Here is a 17682-nt window from a genome sequence, read left to right on the forward strand (position 1 = left end):
GATGACAGAATAACACGGCGGATATTGGATTTTGCGTAAAATTAAGAATTTACTTTTAACTACTGACCTGATATAATGCTATATAGATTGTACCCGACCAGCTTCCTGGCCCGCAATTTTTAAAAGTAGTTATTGTTTAAAATAGTTAATTGACATCTTTATTTCAAACGACCCAACCGACCGCGACCCGAATATCATTAAAAATATTTTTTATGACTCGTAACTGCGGGTAACCGTGGGTGACCGCAGGCACCCGCTCATTTTGGATCAACCCGAACATCACTGATTGACATGTGTGCTATCTCTGTGTTGTAGTACTCAGTAAGGTAGGTCAGGGATGTAGGCTGACTACTTCCCCTTCCCTCCATCGCTATAGCAAAGTGCTGTTAAAGTCAGCCTGGCAGCTAATGACTAACCAACAAGTAGCCTCTTTGTGTCATATCAAAAAGTTCCTATAAAAGCTGTAAAATCTCAAGTGACATCAAGTGATCAAGTAAAGAGAACAAAACAATACAACCTTTTGATTAGGGCTGTGAAAAAATATCGATACAGCTAACTATCGTGATAATTTTTCCATGAAAGTTTATCGATATTTCAATCTCTAGTATCGATATGTTTAAAAAAAAAACACATCAAATCTGTGTGCGTCAAACGACCTCCTCCGCCGCTGCTGTAGTTGTCGCTGTACAACTACAGCAGCTGTACAGTCGCTGTAGTTGCCGTCTGTCGTATACGGCCATTCGGCCAATGTCTCAGAAGTTTATGGAGGACGAAAAATTACTTAAGTGTATATAAATAAATAAATGTAGAAATACATAAATAAATAAATAAATGCAGGAATAAATAAGTAATTAATTAAATACATAAATAAATGTAGAAATACATAAATAAATGTAGAAATACATAAATAAATAAATGAATAAATACGTAAATGCGGAAATAAATAAGTAATTAATTAAATGCATTTATTTATTTATGTATTTCTACATTTATTTATTTATGTATTTCTACATTTATTTATTTATGCATTTAATTAAATACTTATTTATTCCTGCATGTATTTATTTATTTATTTATTTCTACATTTATTTATTAATGCATTTATGTATTTATTGATTTATTTATTTATATACACTAAAGTCATTTTTCGTCCTCCATAGGGAAGTTAGCGGGAGTGAGAAAATGCAGAAAATGTAAAAATGCCTGCAAGCTTTCAAAGCTGACGTGTGGAAGCACTTTGGCTTAAAGGTATTGCGGAGGATTTTCTTTTTCTGGGTGGATCATCAAGACTATTGGTCTCCTAGTTGTCAATCAGGAGTGTTGCGCAATTGCATTTTTTTAAAAAGTGAGGAAGGCGGTTCTTTTCTAAAATTCGAGAAAATCCTGCGCTACACCTTTAAAAAATTTTTTTTTTTAAATTCAGCTCTAATTTTTTTTTACAGTTTTGATAAAAAAAAGAAAAAGTACTGCAATGAACCGCAACATGCAATGCATTGTACTGTATCATGATCCATTGTATTGTGCAACATGCATCGTGATATGTATCGTACCGTGAGGCCCTTGCCAATACCCAGCCCTACTTTTTTGAGACTAGTAAATGATAAGACACCTTGGCAAACAGATACAGATTTGTCTGATTATCTTCCATTCTGTATAATTTGGTTTGATTCTGTTTGTTTTGATGTAATGTTACAGCGAATGTGTGAAGTAATCGCGCAAAATGACCACTTATGTTATTTTTCACAGCAAAAAGCCAAAGAAGCCCCAGAGAAGACAGATGAATAACAGACTCAAGCCTTTGACGCTGGCTTACGATGGCGACGCTGACATGTAGCGTGACCGCATTCGCCTGTGCCGCAGTTCACCCGCCTCCCCTCACGGCCGGATATCTGGAACAGCCTCAAACCAGAAGACTCGAGCAAACTCACCCATTGCTTTTTTATAAGACCCAAACGAAACCTCAGAGAGATACTCCGCCCGTGTTTCTACAATAACTCCCTTTCCTTTTTACGTTCAAGTTTTTGGACTTCGTTTCACGAGAGCCTTGACAAACTCTGATCTTCTTTAGGGAGTCTGCCTTCATCTCTCTGCCATCGATGTCTTTCTGTAACATAAACTTGTTTTTCGGGAGGAATGACCTGTTCGTAAATTTGGGAGGTTTGCTGAGAAAGCACAAAATACACACTTTGTCTTTTTAATATATCACACTATCTGTCAGCTCCTGCAGTGTGCCAATGGATCAGCTCAGACTGCACATTGCACGTGACTGTCGCATAGACCCCTTAAATACGCAATTTAACTAGCCAGAAATGTTTTCAGTCCTTAAATATCTCTCGGGTCCTTCTTCACATTGATATTTTGAGATAAGAAAGATGGAAGCGTGGAGATTGCATGGGCCCACTAGCGTCCCCTAAAGAAATGCTGACCTGCCTTTCCCCTCACTGTATTCAGGCTCCATTTTGCACTATATTAGTGCAGCATGAACATTTACTTATAGCATTGCCATAGAAAACTGCCTCTCTCCAAACAAGATGATGTACAGTCTTGTGCTAAACAAGTTTTTTTTCAAAGGAGAGATAACACAAGTAGCCCTTTTTTCTTCTAATGGAACTCACTGTTTGTTAATACATGCTTGTTTGCTGGTTACCTCTTGTTTGTGATAATGGGGCGCAGTTGAAAAGATTTTCGTGGACTCCACAAACCCCCTGTCGTATGTACAGTTGCAGTCAGCCATGTGTTGCTTTCCATGCCTGATTGAATTCATGTGTATTATTCAGTGGCTCTTTTCACCTTACAGATTTGGGTTGGTGGAGTTTTCCATGCGTTTCAGTCTTGTTCTCCGATTCAAAGGGCTCTGTGTTTACAATCTGAGCGCTTTAATGAGTATAAGGGTTTGATTTACTGATCCTACTGTGTCTACTGTGTTAACCGATTCTGTTTGCAGTTTATCTACCATGGCTACCTAACATTATAATTATGGGATGACATTTTATATCAACTAGATTCCAAAAACCACTGCTTCAAAATTTGTTGAAGATTAGTTATGGGAAATATCAGTTGAGGTTGAACAAAATTCAGCTTATTAAACCATCACCAAAATGTAAGATTCTGTTCTCATTCACTTGATAAAGAATACACAAATTTAGGTAACACTACAGGAAAAAAATGCAGCATGAAGTTAAAACAACTTGGTTTTTCAAGTCAAATCAACCTACTGTTTTGGGTTTTGGCTTGTGAAAAGTTGACATAACTTATAAAATCATGTTGAAATTGTTTAACTTAATTTTTTAAGTTAAAGTAACATATATATGTTGATTTGACAAAGATGCTGTATATTTTTTACAGTACAATAAGGTTGTGTTAGTAAACATTAGTAGATGCATTAATTAACATGAACAAACAATGGACAGTTTTTCAACTTGTATGAATTTTTAATAATCTTAATGTCAATACAGTTATTCATGTTAGTTCATGGTGCATTAATTCATGTTAACAATTACAATGGTTGTTTTTATACATGTATTAGTAAATGCTGAAATTAACATGAATTAAGAAGAACTCATTCCCCGCCAGCATTTTTTGTGATTTACACAAAAGTAAAAAAAAACACTTCCAGGAAAAATGTATTATAAAAATATATAATCAAATATATCAAATGAAAGCACAGACCCTCTGCTTTCAAACAAACAATAAACAAACAAATGGGAAATAAAGTTTCATCCTATCTATATTTTTTCTCTGCTTATAAACTCTTAAATATTGGTATTTTTCTTCAAAAAATTATTTTTTAGCAAAAAGATAAAATAATTGCATTTTTGTGAAGGAATTTTGTTCAGAAATCAGATTTAGAACGATTATCAAAACATAAACGTAGTGTAAAATTAATAAATAATTTTTTGCTTAATTTTTTTATAAATTGGCCATCTAGTGGATAATCGCAGTATTACAGATTACCCTAAAACCCTTTTTTTTCATGCAAATGTCTTCTCTTAATTGACAAGATAACTCGTCAATGGCGGGGAAAGAGTTAATAATTGCTGTAGAATCATTGTTCATTGTTAGTTCACGTTAGCTAATTCATTAACGAATCGTTAACAAATACAACCTTATTGTAAAGTGTTTCCAACATTTTTAAAGGGTAACTAATTTTTAAAGTTGTGACTTTCTTTATTGGAACATACCGTAAAGATGTAACACTGTTAGAAAAAAATTGTCAAAATGTGTACCCCAGCTGTCACTGGGGCAAAAGATCCTAATATGCACCATTACATAGATGTGTATACATTTGGTACCAATATGTACCTTTACGATGTTAATATGTATCTTTGAGGTACAAATAAGCACTTTTTAGTACCAATATGTACCTTTGAGGTGCAAAGCTGTACTTTTTAAGAAGAGTATACAGCCCCAGTGACAATCTGGGTACACATTTTGACCATTTGTTTCTGACAGTGTAGGCGGAATAGTGTACCGACAGAATCGGTCAACATTCACTTTCATTGTCTAGAATAAAAATGCAATGCAAGAGAATGGTATTAGCATTTTGTGTTCCATTGAAAAGGTCATAAAGGTTTTGAAACAACATTAATGTTCCTTTTTGCATCAAACACCTTTGTTTTGTGCAAGCACATTACAAGCCATGAACGTACATGTAATACAGAATTGGTTATGAGGATGATATGTGGATTCAGGTATGATTGAAATTGTCATTGTCACCAACTATTTCAAATTGGGTGGAAAAGCACAAATAAGTACATTAGGGCAACTTTTTTTCCAAAATCCATATCTACCGTGAAAGACACTATTGATCTCTAAAGGCATATCATTAGATTTGTTTTCAATAACAACGGGTGAAAGGAATGTTTACTTATGTGTTAATACTTGTTTTGTTAATTTGTAAATACATGAATGATTTTTAATTTAATGATAGTTTCTTTATTAAATATACATTTGTTTATTTCTTTTTTACTGCATAAAGTGTTTAGTATAAACTTCTCAAAGTATGTCTGAAAGTATGTGTGTGAGAGAGCGTGATAGAGAGAGAGAGAGAGAGAGCGTCTAATGCTACTGGTCTTCGCTGGGGCGAACCAGGTTACTGTGTGAAAATCTTGCTTTCTTCTTTTCCTACAGGTTGTTTATATGTGTCTGACGAATTGCTGATAATAAAGGAAAACATTGCTGTATACATGCCTCATTTTTATTTTATTTTGTTTCAACTTTATTATTTTATGTCAACGTTGAAAATGAATACATAAAAAAAACATTAAAATGCTTTAATATTGAGAGACTGAACTCACAGAAAGTCGTGTTATAGTCACGAAAAATTAGATTAATTTATTCGTGACCATGGCACAATTTTTTTGTGCCTTGAACACGAATGTCTTTGTTGTGTCACTCGCACAAATTTCTATTTTATTTCTATTTTTTCATGTACGTTGCACAACTTTTTTCGTTTCATTTTTTGTATCATTTTCTCATAGTTTTTTTTCTATTTATTTACCATTGTCTCTTGGGGTTGGGTTAAGAATCACTTTCTGAGACATTTTTAGACATCCTATCCCAAACCCCGACTCTAAACCCAGCTCCAGGTGAGAATAGTTTAAAAAGTGGAAAAAAAACATGTAGAAACCAATACATAAAAGTACATTCTAACCCAAACCTAACCCCAGCGACATTGATTTAAAAATAGGAAAATAAATGACAAAGAAAACTGTTTATAGAAATTTGGGCGAAAAATACATTTTTGTGACTAACATGACTTTCTGTGAGATCATGTTGAAAATTGACATAGAGGATAATGAAAATACAAAAAAAAATATCTATAATGGTCATTATTATAATTCCTTTTCATCAATTAAAGGGATAGTTCACCCAAAAATGAAAAGTTGTCTCTCAACCAGCATATTTATTGTCACAAACAAAAGCATTACATCCCTGTGTTTGTGTAAAAGTGACAATGAAATATAAAGTGTATAAGTTTATGGTGAAATATGGGGTTAATTCTGGGGTTATTTCAAGTGAAGTGCTTCAAGTTAAGACAGATGAAACATAAATTTTTAGTCTGAGACTATAAGATTTGCTTGCGCAAATTGGTATTTGAAATGTTCTCAGTAACACATAATAATGATGATGATGATAATGATCACTATCCATATGTGACATTTTTCAAATTGTATCAAAGGCATATTTTAGGAGCATTTCAACAACATTAAACACATCTAAACGATTTTAACAAAAACAAATGTTAATCTTTGTATTAAAGCAGCGTGAAATGGCGCCCCTTGCGCATATTGCCAGATACAAAATAATGTATACAGTAGCCTACTCGCACTGCGGTATTTAGTTTTTTTTCTTAATAATTTTAATAATCTTACATACATTAATTGGCAACAATTTACAATAAGGTTTTTATTTAATAACATTAGCCAATGTATTAGCTAACATAAACTAACAATCAGCAATTTATTTTGTAGGATTTATTAATCTTTGTAGTTTATGCCAATACAGTTGTTTATGTTAGTTTATTGTACATTACCTAATGTTAGCAGTTTCTTATGATTTAAAAAATTGGCAAATTCTGAAATAACATGAACTAAAATTAATAAAAGATCTAAAAGTATTGTTCATTGCTTTTTTCAGCTAATGCATTGAATAATGTTTATGAAATAAATAACGAATAAGTGTTACTCAATAATTTACACAATGAACACATTAGGGATTAATGCATAAATTTCGAGAGGCATCCAGCTGCAGCCCCGCAGACTCACTTCTTGCTGGACACCAGTGGCTGGACACCAGTGGATGGACAGCTGACGTCATTTCCGTATCGTCATTCACTTATCAACTTTGACGCGCCATGCACATGTCAGCGGTAAGAAAAAATAATAAACTGTCGATGATTTATCGGTCATGTCAGAATTCAAATGCACAAACTAGCTAGACAGTTTTAGGGGGCAGGATGATGTGTGGTGTGCACAGTGTGCAATAGTTTATTTGGAACTTTTCATGTTTTATTTTCTCTGGAAATCGGGACTTCCCCCACAACGATACCCTTACGGGCCTGACTGTTGCATCTTCATTCTGATGATCAGATTTGTCTAATTTAACTAAGATGTGTGTAATTTACAATAAATATTGCAAAACCACGAAGTGTTAATTTGATTTGCTTTGTTTGGTAAATTGTCTGATCATGTGAATCTACGTATATTTTAAAGTGGTTACATAAAAAACCTGTGGTCAATAAACATGTAAAGTTACAAGTCTGTTGTATTGACAAAACGTTATAGTTCATTGATCTAGGCTGAATTTAAGTCACAAAAAATAACGTTAGTGTAATGATCTTAACAATATATATTTTCAAGGTGGTTCTTGTGAATGCAGTTTGCATGAATTATGATGTTATAATATTAAGCATATTATTGAGATTGTTTTATGTAAAGAGATATGATAAAGATCATATTTCAATTTGCACACAGATTTTATATTATATATTTTAAGTCATTAAAGTAAAATGACAATCAGGAAAAGACGTGTGCAATTAAGCCTGCAAAAAATGTCTATCCAGAGGTGAAAACCGAAAATAAATATGCTGTCTATCCAGAGGTAAAAACCGAAAATAAATATGCTGTCTATCCAGAGGTGAAAATATGAAATAAAATTGCTGTTCATTCAGCAGCGAAAAAGGAAATTAGCGGCGAAACGGAAGTGACGTATGCTGTCTATCCACTGGTGTCCAGCCACTGGTGTCTAGTCGGAGGTGAGTCTGCGGGGCTGCAGCTGGATGCTATTGGAAATTTCTACTGTTTGCGTATCATTTTTGCACTTACCAAACATTGCCACTAGATGTCGCTAAAAGACAGCGTCAAAATCCCTGCAGTCAATGACTGGCACAGAGCAATGTTTGGTGATGAATTAAAGTATCAGGAAACTATTCTAACTATTTAACTATTTCAGATGCTTTCTAGGACACAAGGTCAATATCACATATAAGGTCACAATCATTCTAACAGTGTCTTTGCAGTAACTTTGATTCAGATACAGTAATTGGTTGATTTGAGATATTGGAAACAACAAAAATCTTCTTATCTGTAGTAGACCTCCCAGTTTGAGGTCATCCCAAAGAGTTGGATATAAACTGGCAATGCCTCTGCTTTCTTTTTGTTTTAAAAGTGGAGTCGTCGTGGTGCCCCCAGCTTGTTAAAGTCATATCTGGCTTTAATCAACAGGGTCGCGATGCTCCTATGATTATAATCATGACTTGAGGCCTATGGGAGTCTTCTATCCTCATTACCCAATCAGTAATTATCACAATCATGTCTTCTGGCCCTCATTCCAATTGAATTCCACAGCTAAGTAGAAAGCCGCATAGACTGACCTAATCAATTAAGTCCCGGTGCCAGTCTTCTTCAATCGAATGACTTTGTCCCAACCTTTGAGTTATCAAGATGGAGTTAAGATTTGATTAAACAGAACAGACATCAGGTACAGGAAAGTGGATGGGTTGCTGGAAATGTCGGAACAGAAGATTTTGTTTATGTCCGGATTTTGTTTCCAACTGATAATCTTCAGCAGATAAATCGGGCTTTGACTCTATTACAGCCAATTAATTATGCACTTTAAAGAGCCCTTAAACTACAGTACATGATTGATTCAGAGAAGCTGTGCCAAATGTTAAAATGCTGAAGTGAAGCTTAAAGTACACAGCTGAGACAAAGCTGAAATTCACTTTCTCATAACGCTTCTTGAAAGTTCCTCAAAAAGCCCCCGCGGATGCAATGGGAGAAACTTGAAAGCAAATTGAAAAAGGATGCAGGCACTTTGCAAAACCAACATTTGCTGTCTGCAGCAGCGAAACATTTGTTATTGTTTAAAGAGTTGTAATTCACCATAATCTGAGTCATTAACCCTCCCGATTGCGTTTGGAGTTCTGAGGCACACTGAGATGCAGATGCGATAGACTTTGTGCACGAGTATCGGTCTGGCCACGCATCCGAGTCCAGCCGTCAGTTTAATTGCCATGCGGAAGCACTTGATGCGTGCCAGCTGCATCCTGCGACCGGTGCTCTGATCCCGCATTTGTCTCTGTCAGTGCTTTCGGGGCCCGCCCGCTCCAGCACTCATATGAGCAATGCTGGCAGCCTGCAATATCATACATCTTTCTTATGAGCACACAGAGACTCAATGTCTGGTCAATATATTTGCATGGCATCAACACCTACTGTATAACTAAAAACAATGTGATGTTTAACAAGACATGCACCTGGCTGGTGGCACCTGGCATAAGAACGCTCGAGTTTGGCCTAATTGAAAGCCTCCCTATTGTGTCATCGCAGCCCCTATGGGGTCTGAACCCTTCTCTCTCTCAAACATCTGCCTGCACAATCAGGCATTCAGCCACGCCAGCTGAGCCATGCCACGGCAGTGCATTGCCAACGTCACTCAGCTGGCTCAATCTTCCTCTTCCTCCTTTTCTTTATCTGTGTCTTTCCCTGTCTTTATCCATCGCTTCTCTTCCACTGAACCATTAGGAAATGGAAGCGTCTACCCTATAATCTGCTGTTCTCTGCAGTAGATTACATGGTTTGAGTGAATGCGAAAGAGAGAGAGAGAGAGGACCAAAGGTAGGCTGTGTTAAATTAAACCCACTTGACCTCGTGATTTAAACCAAGGGAAAGCGCATCTTGTGAGCAGGTGTCCTCTCTCTCTGACAGATCGGAGCATTACACTCCCATGAGTTAACCCCTTTATCCATAAATCTTGAACATTTATGTCAAAATAATGTGGTTATGATTTATTAGGATTGAGTGGAGATGCATGGTTCCATTAAGAACCTTTACAGATTTTCCAGACTATGAAAAGGTAAGAGAGAAATGGTTCCTTTAAGACCCTTTGACTGAATGGGAACCAAAAATGCCTCTTCTATGGCATCACTGCAAAGAACCCTTAACAGCACTTTTATTTTTCGAAGAGTAGATCACATAAATAATTTATGAGATGAAACACAGGTGAAGTGTGCAATATCTGCACCGTTAGCATATTTAAACAAAACATCTTTGTCTGGACAGGTTTCCTGAACATGACCACCATCTTCTATCACCTGGACAAACAAATTCTTGCCCAAACTCACACAGGAGCCAGAATGTTGCTGTGTCGGGATGGATGGGACACTCAAAACAAAACAGAGCGATGTTTTATGAGTGCCAGATAGAAAAAAGAATTAACCGAACAAAGAATGTTTCATGGGAAAAATTATCAAAGATAAAAAAAATAAGCCAAACTGGTCCCTTGGACTTGACTGAGGTCGAGTGTGCATTAGAGGTATTTTACAGAATTTGCCTCCGGCATGCTAAGGTTATTTGAAGTTATTAACCCTAGATTTTAACATCAATATGCGAAATGCTCTGCATTCTGGTCCAAAACCTGGTTATAAGCAGCAATGTCCCGTCATTCATGCTCTGTACACATCAGTGTTCTGTATAAGTGCCGCCGGAAAACCTTCAGGAGTGTAAGGTCTGGATGATACATCCTCACAGGCCGATCTGCTGCATGCTATGACACTGAAGGCCAACACGGCCATTCACAGCCTGATCCCATTTCAGCCCACTGCGTGAATTACTGCCTGTATAACATGGTCGGCCTGCCGCCATGCTGTAGCAATAAGAACACCTCAGATTTATGGAGTCAGACCCCTGGTGCTTTTTCTCACCGATCCGCTGTTTTCTTTCTCATAGCTACACACATAGCAAAAGCTACCAAAAAGCAATGTCAGCAGTTGTATTGTTCACAGACATGTCTTGATGTTTATATAATACAGGTTGCCAGATCAGTATTCAGACCAGAAGAATCATGATTTGAAGTATCCAGAAAGAATTTGGTTGATTTTGTCAGCACATTGATGCAGGAAACACAGCTTGAATAAGTCTAAATTGGGTTGCTTGTCTTAGCTGGTGTGTTGACATGTTTTTGAGAAGGCTGGACACGGCTGAAGATCATCTTGGTCATGTTATTAGGACACCATACACCAGCTAAACCCAATGAACCAGCACGGGCTGCAAAAAGCTTGCAACAAAATCACCAAAACTGCACCCATAAAGCTGTTGTTTAGGATTGTTTACCTCATTGACACGTGACTTTTGACAAGAAAATATTTATAAGTAGCCTGTAATGTCACAGCATGCCTTATACATGCATATTAGGAAATAAATGTATTGCAAGAAAAGTAAAAAACTTCGTCCTGACTTTGCTATGTCATTACATAATTCACAGTTTAATAAATTCATTATATTTATGTATATTTTGTTTAAATTGTTTAAAGAAAACAATATGCAAGGTGAGGATTTACTTTAAACGGAAGTTAATCCGCACGCGGTGTGCGGCAGAGTTGGCGCGCGCGCTCCTCCGTGAAGGCTGCGGCGACACACCGCCACGCGCAAACGCAAACTCGAAACAAAGCTTTGCCGCTGCCTCGTAAGTCTCTTTAAGTCGCCGCAGTTGTGTGATCCTGTCCAATCTCATCCGGTTTTTAATGTTTTCCCACTCTGTTCTTGTCCCACCCCCTCTACTCTCCTCCCCGTGGCTCGCGCCGAGTTTCTCTCCGGATGTACTGGGGCGCGCGTGGCTCTAAGCGCGCGATATAAAGCCACCGCTGAGTGACAGCGCGCGCACCAAAAGCCTCTGTCCTTTTTCAAAGAGGACTTACAGCGAGACCAGCGAGCATCTCCCATGACATCTCAATGAAATATGACCGTGCTTCACTCCTTATCTGGATTAATGCCTATATAATCGTTAATTTGTACTCCCTCCCTTATCTGTCTCCAAGTTTAAAGCCTATTCTGTGATCATGGGGTCTATAATGTCATTTTCGCCTAGGCTAAAGGTCTAAAGTGGATACCAGGTGGATCTATGTTCCTTAAAGACAAAAGACACAGCGCAGGGAAATTAGTGGAAGTTTGAGATAAGGGAGGATGCGGGCGACGTGTTGGTGTGCCGTCTTTCTCATCACTCCGGCTGTCTACCTGGTTTCAAGTGTCTTTTCATTTTGTTGCTTTACGACCACATATAAAGAGAAAACGAGTCCAAGTCGAGGCATTTGAAAACACAGCTGTCGTTTTTCTATCAAAATTGTGGCAATTTAGATTGATAGCAAAGCTGTAGCAATCTAAGACGCATTTGACTTTTTAAGCAACCTTTATGTGTATTAAAATAACTTCATGCTGCTGTAATGCACACGAATGTGAGCTTGCTCCTTAAAGTGTTGTTTTTAATATCGAGACATCGCCGTTTTTATTGTAATTTGTATATGAAAAACGTCTAGATAAAATGAATTCACTAAATGACTAGATTCACCCTATATTATTTTTATTTCTATATAAACGCGTCTCATGTGGACGACCATGCCTCTGGATCTCTCGAAAAGAACACAAATGTTGTGTTTTAGTTTTTGACCTCTTGGGGGCGCCAAAATAAATGGAAATAGGTGCGTAAATGAGCGCGCAGCGACAGTCCTTCACCCAGATGAGAGTCTCTTTGATTTCTGCTACTCAGGGCCACAGAAGGGAAAATAGACACGGGCCATGCGTAGATCAAACCACATTTTTCACCAAAGCTTTATTACAAGTAAATAAAAGAAAATAGACTACATATTGACTTTGCTATGTCATTACATAATTCACCGTTTATTAAATTTGACTACGTATTCAATTTTACATGAATGTAAATGAATGAAATAGTTTAACGTGGATTATAGAAATGTAACTTTTACATTTATTTATATATGTGAATTTAAGGCTATTGTGATTGTTTAGAAAATAAGAATTTTTAGTTAAATGATTTTAACATTAATATAATCATAGCAAAACTTTTTTTTAAGTTTTTATTTTTCCCGCGTATATAAATGCATACACACTACTGTATATAGCCTACATACGTAACTAACACAGTGATAAAATAACTTACGTCAATTAAAAACACATTCATTTAAACATTTTCATCTTAAATATCGAATTAAGATTTTTTTTAAGATCCATTGAGTCTAAAATTATGTTATGAGTTCTCGTTCTAATTTGTAAAATATTTTTCGTTATAAATTATTTTATATTATTTTTAAACTCTAAATACTAATTTAATGCATCCGTTTTGAATAAATCATTTGCAGTCATCCAGCACAGCAGCAAAGTATAAGCTTCACATTATTTACTCCAACCTTTTCCTCCCGATCAGTGTAGTTTGCATTTCTAAGTTTGCTACAAGACTTAAAAAATAATCTATCTCATTAGTCTATTTGCCTCGTCCAAAATATATATTTTAGTGCAGTCATTTTTATCTGGGAGTTTGTAACTATAACTTTATGGTAAGGCTAAATTCATAGATTTGTCTAATTGTTTAATGGGTTTTTGAGTTTTCAGTTTTCTTTAAATGTCACAATTATTTTAAGATTTATTATTTTGTAGTCTAACCATTCACTAAGCATATATCTTTATGCACTTTGCCCATAATTTTTAAGTTTTTTTAACCGAGGCCAGAAAAGTGACAGAATTTTGGGAAAGTGAGGCTGTGCCTCCCATCATTTCCATTAGGCACGTCAGTACCATGGACAGCGCGGCCCGAAAGCGCACACGCACTAAATGTGATTAACATTATCAGCTCGGATTACTGTACATTTTTATTTTATTTGAATATTTATATTTCAGTAAATTGTATTAACTTAAGATGGTGTTTACTGGCACTTTCTCAAAGTGGTTGGTACAGGACACCAATAGAAAGTAACAGGTTCATGTTATATTTGTCTTCTTTTTTACCTGGTCTGTTTTACAGACCACACACGCATCATCTATATCTGTTTATATTTAAATGGGCTTTTTTCTTTTACACACATGCGTTTTTTCAATTTAGTTTTCATAGGTTTTATATTTTGGTCGAGTTGTGTGAAAAGCGCTATGGTTTTTATTATCAGCAAACTCGTTCTTTTTATTAGCAAAGCAAATTGAAATGGCTCAGTTTTCTTGTTAATACATTCACATTCTATTTTTGGTATTATGCATATTCACTGAATGGCGAAAAATGCTGACACTGATACACACACACACAGTAACCTGATATCGTGGCGGTGGGTTTTCTGTCTTACGCTGGGCCTATCTTTCTGCACCTACGAGGATTAGAGTTGAACTTGAATACTGTATTTGTCGTGTAAGTCTCTTGTCAGAGTTTAAGCCTCTTGTCTGTGCCGGCTCGCCATGACCCGATAACGGCGTAAAAGCGGAGCGGCTATGCGCCGCCAAACCGCAGCGCTTCAATGAACGCAGCTGTGCGTTTTTATATTCTTTAAGGGTAGCATATTTTGTAAATTTCTTTGTTTTCAGTGTTCATAATTCCCAAAAGACTTATTAAGATCAAAGACGTTTAGAGAATATTTAAGTCTTACTTCTTTTAAATTTCAGTGTGTACGCATTTGGCAAATAGTCCCAGTTGATGTTTAGATACACGATCATGTTATTGGCACCTTATTTGGGCAGACTGGTTTAATTTATTTTAAACAGCCACGTTGTTTACAAAGAAGCTGCATTTTTTTTGTAAACCCCAAACATTAACTATAAATGTGCCTACACAAACATGCCTATTATTAATACAGAATGATCTTCAGTATGCTCAGCTGTGTTTTAACCTCCGATGAGTGTGTTGTAGGAGCTGTTCAGCCAGCTATATCCACTTTAAGACTCCAGTAGAAAGCTATGGTCAAGGTCTAAGCTAATCCTCTTGTGTCTAATGATTGGTGAAGATGGCGTGAAATAGTTCAAGTAAAAACCCTTGGCTCTTAGTCCATTAAATCTAATCTATGCTTCAGAAACCACTAGAACACTCTTAGATCAGCTGACCCGAGCCCCAAAGGAGACATTTTAAAACATTGGCTGTCAGTCTCTTCTTTAGGTCTAATAGAAATGCCTTTAACCGCCCTCTTGAGGTCTTTTAAATTAATAAGAACTTAAGTGATACAATCAAAATTTTTCTGTTAGGATAAAACATAGGTTAACAGATGTCATAACTCAACCAAAAGTAGTGACCATTATTATTCTGGACTCTCTTTAGACTCTCTGTATATTATATGCATGCAATTGCGGTTCCTGGTAAAATTTATTCGTGTGTATTTTTAGTCAACCAAACATCCCAGGATAAGCTTTGATTTTGGGTGGTTTTGGAGGGGATGAGTCAGTGTTAAGGCTGAATGATGTTAAGCTCTAAAGTGATAAAGAGGAACAGTGAGGTCTGCGAGAGGGAGACGGAAATGTTAAGAACCCACCCAGGGTGTGTAGTTAGTGTGCAAAGCAATGCAATGTAACCTCCTATATGGCGTACACACACATTCACAGTTTAATAGACATGTGTTCACATCGATGCACAGTCCATTTATCCCAACTCTATGTGTTTCACGAAGTGTCTTCATTTTGCAGTTAAGGACATTTGCATTATGTTAATGCACCTCTGTAGGTAATGGTACCATCAGCAGTTCTGCAATAGATAATTGGAGAAACTGAATTTAAGGACGTTCGGCAGTAATCGTTGCAGAATGCAAACTGCAGGAGACGCTCAAAATGCAATGAACACCACATGCTTTACCCTATCATTGACCTGTGGCCTTTTGGGACCCCTAATGTGATTTGTAGCACTTGTTCTTGTGCATTCACGTCTACAGTATATGTGTGTGCTTCTGATAGCAGCACGGGCCGGTCAGTGATGCTATGTCTTTGTAGGATTGATGTCTCAAGGTGCCCTTTATTTGGAGGACCTGTGCCAAGGGTGTTGCTCTTTACACCCTTGCTTTCTAACAACAAGCACCATAATTCAAAGCGCTGCTTATTTCCTAAAACGTGCCCATCACTTTTGATGTCAGTGAATAGAAAAACCTTATCAGTCGATGGAAAAGAATGACTGAAAATGAGTTCTTTGAGGGGAAAGCGCAAGCTGATTTGGAGAGCTGCAGTGGAGGATGTTTTTTTTATGGCAAGTCTGTTTTCATTCATAGAGTCTATAATTGTTTTTACCAGACTGGAGTTATGTTGTGGCTAGTTTGCTAGTAAATGTTTAGTGCTCACACTGTTCATATCCCTGCGCTCACAAGCTTGATCACATATTACTTTAAAAAACCCTTTCCCTCTTTGACCCTCCACACACACACATGCAGTGTCAAACTAAGGACAAATAATTGGGTGGAGACAGGACAAGGTTGGTTTGATTTATTACCAACAGTCTCTGCTGTTCTCTCTCCAAAACTGCTGCTGAATTTCAGTCACCTACACAGGTCAGAGGCCAGTGCAGGGTGCAACCCCAGAAGAGCAGTGGATCTGGAAAATTATACCCCAGGGTGACCTGAGTCTCAGCCCTATGGGCTTTTCCCCTTATATAGATATATAGAAGCATTCTTTTCAATCCCATCCCTGTAGAGATGTGAGGTGTGATGAAAGGAATATTCCTAAATACTCCATGCAACGCCTCCAGAGAGGCAGGAAGGACCAGATAACCCCAGCCTACCTCCCTTCAATCTTAAAATGCTGCGGGACTCTGAAGTTCTTTTCATGCATTAAAGAGGCTGGAATTAAAGAGATGAAAGCAAAATCTCTGAGCCATAAACGTCAGTCAGACAACAATAGTGATGGATTACACCAACAGCACTTCCAGACTGTTTGGATACACGTCTGTAGTCATTTTTACCAAAAATATGAGAAACAAATTCATAGTGATGCCGCCGAATTGAGGCGTGGAAAAAAAAGAGATGTTTACTTATCAAATATATAAGTGCATAGTCAGTCCCGCTGTTTTCTTCTGCACAGTACCCCTGTACTAATGCAACAACATAAATGTGTCCTTAAATCTCCACTTTATGAGATTGAATTCAGATGATGAAATTATCTTTTTGTTAGATGACCACAATATGGGCTTAGTAAGGCCATCATTTACCCTTTACATTTATGGACAGTCATTGTCTTCAAAGGAATTACCTGTCTATGCCTACAGGTGGAGCACTGTCACAAGTTCATATGCTGGTTTTGATCAGAGCAAGTGCTTGCTGATTTCTGTGTGATTGTTCTTTTATGCACGTTCTGGGAACTGAACGTGAAATTGCATGCCATTTGTTGCATTACTTAAAAAGATTTTCTCAAATTTAAACTTTTGTCTCATATTAGGTTTTTTATCTTCACAGTTTTCACACTGAGGCCAATTTACTCGGAACTATTAAGTTTGAGATATTTAATCCATTTTAGAATTATACCATTTCTTGTCAATCTAATAAGTACTGAATGTTTCATAATTTTAATAGGTAATATGCACCATTCTCTAAATAATAGGTAATTTAGATTGGGAGAAAGGTACTTGTGGTCCCTTTTCTTGAGATTTCTTCCAGCCTTATTCAGGAAACTCAATCAAAGTGATTGACTTACTACTTCTAATAACAATAAGCCATTTAACAAAATCAAGTGCACACCAAAAGTCAATTTTTTAGAAATATTGCTGACATACCCTCTCATCTCACTGCTCTTACTTACACTTAGTAGAGGTTTTTAGTGTTTATATATGATATATTTAACATCACCAAGGTATGCAGCCCTAGCCAGAAAAAAAATTATGAAAAACTATAATAGAACTTTTACCATATATTTGTTCACTATCAAATTAAAGTCTTTACAGTCATAT

The 17682-nt window shown here is 36.7% G+C and overlaps 2 protein-coding genes across 2 annotated transcripts in view; both read left to right on the forward strand.

Moving 5' to 3' along the window:
* The window catches only part of thsd7aa (thrombospondin, type I, domain containing 7Aa), a 132253-nt gene extending 127070 nt beyond the window's left edge, over positions 1–5183 (forward strand). The window contains exon 27 of the mRNA XM_073858252.1: positions 1747–5183. Coding sequence (XP_073714353.1) covers positions 1747–1834 — 88 coding nt within the window. The 3' untranslated portion in view covers positions 1835–5183. The remainder of the gene's footprint in view (positions 1–1746) is intronic.
* A 6408-nt stretch (positions 5184–11591) lies between these two features.
* Positions 11592–17682, forward strand: part of nxph1 (neurexophilin 1) — a 38917-nt gene continuing 32826 nt past the window's right edge. Inside the window, exon 1 of the mRNA XM_055220644.2 lies at positions 11592–12017. Within this exon, the coding sequence (XP_055076619.1) occupies positions 11964–12017 (54 nt within the window). The 5' untranslated portion in view covers positions 11592–11963. The remainder of the gene's footprint in view (positions 12018–17682) is intronic.

The sequence above is a fragment of the Misgurnus anguillicaudatus genome, chromosome 20, assembly GCF_027580225.2.
Source record: "Misgurnus anguillicaudatus chromosome 20, ASM2758022v2, whole genome shotgun sequence".
Classification (NCBI taxonomy): domain Eukaryota; kingdom Metazoa; phylum Chordata; class Actinopteri; order Cypriniformes; family Cobitidae; genus Misgurnus; species Misgurnus anguillicaudatus.